Below are 6,858 nucleotides of genomic sequence, written 5' to 3'. Positions count from 1 at the left end.
GGGCTGTGAGAACATGAAGGAACACGAGTCAAACCAACACAAACTCATCAGCTCCTGATGGAGAGATATTCCTGCCGTACTCCAGGTGGAGAAGAAGGAACCATTTAAAGTCTTTTGTTGCTGCGATGCTGAACTGGAGCTGAATGAGGAACGCTCTGAAGGTGACAAAGCAGCAGGATCTTCACGGAGGTGACGAGAGGAAACGGAGGACCAGACTCCTCCTGCTGTGAGCTCATTTCGGCTCTTATCAGGTTTATGATCCGTAAACTTCCACAGAAAGGAGGCGAACTTTGAAACACTTTGGTTGTTTATCTCCTTTTAAGGTTGTTTAAATGCTCAAAGATGAGATAATAAATCGTACTTCACATCCTCAGAGTACGAGCATGTAAAGGTTGAACTCTTCTGCCTAAAATCTGATGACCGTGTTTCACGTTTGGCAGCAGCTGATAATAACAGCTACCAGAACAAACACCGTCCTCGCTGCCAGACTCCTTTCGTAACCACCAACCGATTGTCCGTTCTGTGCTTGCAGCAGCTTGTTAGATTTATGTGGGTGATACTGCAAGGCATGCTGGGGCTGAAGCCAAGCAGCACAAAAGGCACAGAGAGCTGCCAGCTCGTCTGCGTTTGTTCAGGAGTTCTGAGCGTTTGAAGTTCTGTAATGAAGCCTTTGGGCCGGCTGGGATCGGCTCTGACACAGCGGGTTACCGTCAGAACCAGAACGTTCTCCCAAACCGCTGCTGGGGACTCAGCTTCCTGTTTTTGATTTGGGGTTTGTTCCTGTAGCGGACGAAACATCCTTTGGATCATGTCAGTTTGTGTTGTACCCAGAATCCTTCAGGAGAGAATTACCAAGAGATTTAGCTAAAATGTAAATCACAGGATCGTCTGCATAGAAATGATTAGATTAGATATTAGTCCTCATGAGTGATACGGACATCTGCAGGTGAATATAGTGGATGAGACACACAGGTGACCTGGAGGACATATCAAAGTTTGCTCAACCCGAAAGAGAAAAATGTTTATAGACATTTTTTTATCTATGGGCGTGCTGCGGGTGACAGGTCGTAGCAAACACTTCACAGGCGTGTCTTACAGATTTTTTTTTTGACGCCCCCAAATCCTACTGACTGCACAGGCAGCCCATTAGTGCTGTTCACGTGATACGTGCACGCTCCTGACGTGCAGTCTGACTGTCCTGTTCACACCGGGCTCAGAAACGCATAGAAATGCACATTTCAGGCTACCACCTTCAAAACTCTCCCATCCGTTTATCAGTCAGTGTTTGGTCTCTACGTACAAAACGAGCGTCCACCGAGTTAAACCAGCTGACCAATCAGGGACTCCGATTCGGTAGTGACGTGTGGACGGCGTCCTTTCCACAACACAGAAGTAGCAGCTGTTTGAAAGTTAAATCATGAAGACAAAATCCATGATTGCAGTTTGTGTCCAGCTTGAATTCACATATCAGAAAAGAGGATGAAACCTGGAGGAGGAGAGAGGGGGACCTGCGGGCAGACAAGATGGCAGCTGAAAGTCATTAACCCCCCCCCCGCATATTTCAGTCAATGATGATTGTTGATCGTATAAAACCCTCGTGTCAAAGTCGAGGCCCTTGGGCAGATGTATTCGGCCCCCGGGCCTTGTTCATATTCGTATAATTTTAACAGGGTTTATTTTATAGAAGGAAAAATCTTTTGGGATATTTATAAGTTTCATTTTATTATATAAAATTACATACAAGTTAGTTTTTTTTTAGCATTTACTTTATTTCTAATGAATATTTTTTACAGAATATATATTATGGAGAGTAAAATACTGAAGTTTATTTAAGGTTTAAGTTGATTTATTCTGGAATAATATTACTGTTTTTATTCATATTTATGCTAAAAAAAAGTTTTAACAATTTCTCATTTATTATGTGTTCAGTAAATTTGGCCCACAACCTAAGGTGTGTTTTGGATTTTGGCCCCCTGTGCGATTGAGTTTGAAGCCCCTGACGTAAACGGCTGGAGCTAACTGGAGTCAAACGTAAACGCTGGTCAGGAGCTGAAGCTCCAACGGAAAAGTCTAAAGCAGGAGAGTCCAACTCAATCATACAGAGGCCAAAATCCAAAACACACTTTAGATCGCGGGCCGAACAGGATAAACATTTACTGAACACTCTAAAACTACGTTTTAAAACTTTAACTTTTTAACATAACTAAACACTAGATATATAACATTACCTGTGATAATGCTAGAGTGAATGATGGAAGCTGAATTTGGCTGCTGAAGATGCTGAAATTGATAGTTAAAAACGCTGAAGCTGATAGTCAGATAAAATATTAGCTAAATGCAAAATTAGCCTAAAAAACAACAACAAGGTCAACCAAGAAAGCTAGCATGTAGCTGAAATATTAGCTAAACTCCTAAAAGCCTAAAAAAAAACCTTATTAAATACCAAAATAGTCCAAAAAGTTAGCAGAATGACCATTTTTAAATATGTAACTTTTTAACATAATTATGAATAATAAAAAGGCAGGAATATTATTCCAGAATTAATCAACTAAACCTTAAATAACTTTCAATATTTTACTCTCCATAAAAATATATTTTGTCAAAATTATAGAAGTTGGAAATGAGCACAAGATAACATCAGGTCATTAATAACAATAAAATGATCTGGAGGGCCGGATCCGGCCCCCGGGCCTTGACTTTGATACATGTGGTCTAAACAGTTTTACAAATCTGAACACTTTTGTTAAAATCCTTTTTGTATTTAATAAAGTATTTCCCGTCTTTTGATACATTTTAAGCCAATCCTGAGCACTAAACATTAATTCACATTAAAAAGACGAATAAAAGTGGCTACTACTCTGAAATCTTGTAGAATTTCCACTTCCAGGTAATGATGTTTTAGCTGCCATCTTGTCTGCCACCAGTCCATCTTTAGAGGAATCTCCAGATTTGCATCAAGGTTCTTCAGACTGTCAGTACATGCACACGTATGAAGTAGGAACAGCCCGACGTGAACACATTCAATAATATCTGTTCTTGAGTTTGTAGCCTCAGAGCGTCAGACAGACAACAGGTTACATTTACAAAATAAAGTTCCTTTAATTTTCCAGAAAACATTCATGGATCAAGTCTTAAATGCACAGAACCCATCTGTAATGAGACGTAAAGATCTATGAATACAGGAAGTGACGGAGAAGGTGAATTTTCCACAGCGTGACCTTTGGTGGCCTTTGTGACAATGAACAAAAAAACACAACAGAAGAATCAAGTTTGGATTCTGCTGATTTATGATGGGCTAAAAAATAAGAAAATCCTCAAATCTGGAAAAAAGAGAAAAAAACTAAACACTTCCTGTTTGCATCACGTGACTAAATAGTCTTAATGAGAGGTCAGAAAGGTCTCAACAGTTCAGATCCTCCACCAGGATCCCCGCAGTCTCTCCTCGGGTTTAAATGTTCTACATCTTCAGACCTCTCCTCCGCAGGTCCTCCTTCGCCTCCCGGATCTGCTCCTGCAGCTCCTTCGCCGCCTCCTCACAGTCGTTGAAGGTGGCGACCCGGTAACCCACCGTGGCCAGAGAGAAGCAGCCGAACGACACCAGCAGGTAGAGCGGCATGGGCCAGGCCACCTCCCGGTACGTGTGCGGGACCTTCCAGTCCAGCAGGTCGAAGCTGACCAGAGCCCACAGGGTCCCCAGCAGCGACACCCCGAACAGCCACTGCATCAGTTTGGTCATGATGGAGATGAAGTCCCGCCGCGGCGCTTTCAGACCGTCTGAGGGGGAACCGCGTCGTTATCGGACCGATAAACTGCCGAACACGAGCGAAACCACGAAAAAAACATGACAAGAATCAAACACGATGATAAAAGTTAGCATAAGGCGTTCAAATCTTGTTTTAAACCGAGAAAACCGCCGTGTTTACCTCCGGTAACGCCACCTCAGCTCTGCGCGGATTAATGACGTAGGAGCCCTGAAGCATTATGGGAAACGGAGTCAACTATCGTTTCTCGCCTAGCTCTGCGCAGACTCAGTATTTGAAGGGGAAAAAAGGCTGTACATTTACTTTTAAACAGAAAAACTTTATTAATATAGAAACAAATAATATAAATGTTTGTTATATTTCATTTAATTTATATACATGTATTTATAGAATAATTTATTTATGTAAAAAAATAAAAACATCTTACCAATAAATTGTTGTTTTATTAAAAAATACATTTTATTTAGTTTGGCAAATGTTGCAGTATTATAAATTGTATTTTGATTATTAATGTTTCTTCTTTTACATTTTTAATTCTCAAATCTTTATTTAACACTTCAGAATTTAAAACGAGTTTCCATTCTTTTACTTTGGTTGCTTTTTATTATATATTATCTAATGCCCCCCAGATAACCCACGAGTCAAATTTGATCACAGTTTTTAAAATATATCTTATTTTGTTTTGTTTTTATTTTTATTTATTTTGCTGAGCATGTTTGTCCACTTCTTTTTTTAATTATTTTTTCATTTAACATAATCTATTTTCCTTTTGTTTTTATTTTTATTGCTCTTTAGTTTACTTTAGCTGGTAAAATGAACAAACATTAAAATGTTTAAATTAACTCTAAAACTGTTGTTATTTTCTCCAGGATTAAACCCTAAACTCATTAAAAGAATACAATCTTAGTTTTTATTCTGTGATTCGTGTCTGATCGATTCGCAGCAGCAGTTCTCTCTTCGCTGTGAGCGAGAACATCATTTGTTCCAACCGAGTCTCTAATGATGCTTCAGTCGAGCTTTTGCCTCACATTAGTCCTGAACTCTTGTTCAATCTCATCTCCCTAAATCAGCAAAGCCATTTGGAAAATTACACGTCATTAGCACCACTAAAAGCCGTCATGAATGTTAATGTTCTTTCCTAAGCAAAGAATGCAGAAACAGTTGAACCTGAGGCCACGCCGGGTTCATGTGTGTTTGATCTCCATGACTCCGTCGGGGTCACGGAGCGGGCCCGGTACCGGTGCGGCTAACGGGACAGGTGCAGAGGGCGTCCGAACGTTCATGAGAAAGATGGAAATGTGATTGATGGAGCTGCAGAAACACAAAGGAGAGTAAACATCGTTCTTCTGGGACAAACGCGGTTATTCTTAGGACCGGAGTGTTTGGGTCTGTTTGTGTTGGTGCTGATACAGTGATGGAGCCGGTAGCTGCTGTCACAGGAGGGGGCGGGGTCTAACAGAAAATACTCAGGATGGAGGCTGGATCTGGTTGATATTCAGGAAAATCTTTGCTCTTATTTGTAATGAATCCTTCAAACTATCAGAACCCAATAACAGTATTTACATTTTTATATTTGTGTTTTTTTTTTTTACTAATTTGCTTCATCTTTTGAATTTTTTCCATCTCCAACCAAATGAAGTCAATTCAGTCGCCATTTTTTCACTATACGGACGCCGCCATGTTGGAGCCGGACGTCGTCAGCACACATTGACACATTCACACATTTTAATAAACACTAAACACAAAATAAATATAGAATCTGTAAAGTCACCAGAACTTCCTGTACAGGAAATGTCTTTAAAACAGATAAATGAAAGGACGGATGTCCAACAGGTTCCTCAATTAAATCCAATCAAACTTTATTTACTTTCTTACAATGGAACACACATGATAAAACATTTTTAAGTGTAAAAAACTAAAGCTAACACCTTTAATACATAACAATAATAATAATAATAGTAATAATAATAATAATAATGTGACAATTTAGATGAGATGCTGCAAAACATTTAATGTTTACAAAGATAATTAATACATTTGTTGAGCTTGTAAGCACTTTATTAACATGTCCTTTATAGACAATAGTCTGACTTTACCTGTTAATGAATCTTATAAGTATGTTAATAAACCTCATACTGTGCTAATGCATGTCTTAAAAACACCCTGTATACACATTAGTAATGTTTGTTAAGGAATCTTATTATAAAGAGTTACCAGTAATACAGTAACACCTCCTGTGAGAATACGTTTTACTTTTATCTCCAACCTAATGAAGTCATTTCAGTCGCCATGTTTTGTGTGACACGGACGCCGCCATGTTGGAACCATAAGCAGTGATTGGTCCGAGTCGGTCTGAGCCGCCGTTTCTATGGCAACCACTCAGGGATAAACTTGTTGGATGGCCACGCCCCTATCACTCGAACACAGAATCTGTCACACGTTTTGAATGTCGGACGTGGGGACAATCAGGCTCCGCCCACTTCTATTGAGGCATCTGATTGGTCAGTTTATCATTTGAATAACAGATGTAGTCTAGGCCCTGCGACAGACTGGCGACCTGTCCAGGGTGAACCCCGCCTTCGCCCATCAGCAGCCGGGATAGGCTCCAGCACCCCCGTGACCCCGAAAGGGACAAAGCGGTTAAGAAAATGGATGGATGGATGTAGTCTATGGGAGTTTGGCTTCAAACAGGAAGTTTGGAACAGCAGGCAGGAGGGGAGTCCAGCTATCATATACAGTCAGTGACACTATTGGCTCATATTTTAGCTGGCTATCAGCTTCAGACTTTTTAGTTATCAGTTTCAGCATCTTCAGCGGAGAAATTCAGCTTCCAGCATTCACACTAGTATTATCTCCAATAATGCTACATATCTAGTTCATAATTATGTTTAAAAGTTACAGAATTAAAGTTTTAAAAATGTCGTTTCAGAGTGTTGAATAAACGTTTATTCTCTTCATCCGTGACCTCAGGTGTGTTTGGGATTTTGGCTCCTGTGTGATCGAGTTTGACTCTCCTGATCTTCAGTGAAGGTTCTCCGTTCTGTCTGGACTCCAGCATCAGGAGATGCTCGGCAGGAACCCTCAGACTGCAGGACGG

At 40.2% G+C, this 6,858-nt stretch overlaps 1 protein-coding gene across 3 annotated transcripts; it reads right to left on the bottom strand.

Moving 5' to 3' along the window:
- Positions 1 to 3,074: 3,074 nt before the first annotated feature.
- On the bottom strand, positions 3,075 to 4,035 carry dpm3 (dolichyl-phosphate mannosyltransferase subunit 3, regulatory). Of its 3 annotated transcripts, none has more exons than XM_024298177.2 (2): positions 3,924 to 4,035; positions 3,075 to 3,809 (listed from the first exon to the last, which is right to left on the bottom strand). In XM_024298177.2, the coding sequence occupies exon 2, from the start codon at positions 3,734 to 3,736 to the stop codon at positions 3,458 to 3,460; it is 279 nt and encodes a 92-aa protein (XP_024153945.1). In that variant the 5' UTR covers positions 3,737 to 3,809; positions 3,924 to 4,035; the 3' UTR covers positions 3,075 to 3,457. The 3 variants fall into 3 exon arrangements, with proteins under 3 accessions (XP_024153945.1, XP_024153944.1, XP_024153946.1); XM_024298176.2 differs by having other exon boundaries at positions 3,075 to 3,828; positions 3,924 to 4,021; XM_024298178.2 differs by having other exon boundaries at positions 3,075 to 3,774; positions 3,924 to 4,019.
- Between the last annotated feature and the right edge of the window lie 2,823 nt (positions 4,036 to 6,858).

Source organism: Oryzias melastigma, linkage group LG11 (genome assembly GCF_002922805.2).
Source record: "Oryzias melastigma strain HK-1 linkage group LG11, ASM292280v2, whole genome shotgun sequence".
NCBI classification, from domain to species: Eukaryota; Metazoa; Chordata; class Actinopteri; order Beloniformes; family Adrianichthyidae; genus Oryzias; species Oryzias melastigma.
Note: the sequence above shows the minus strand (reverse complement) of the source record. Positions and strands in the feature narration are given on the sequence as shown.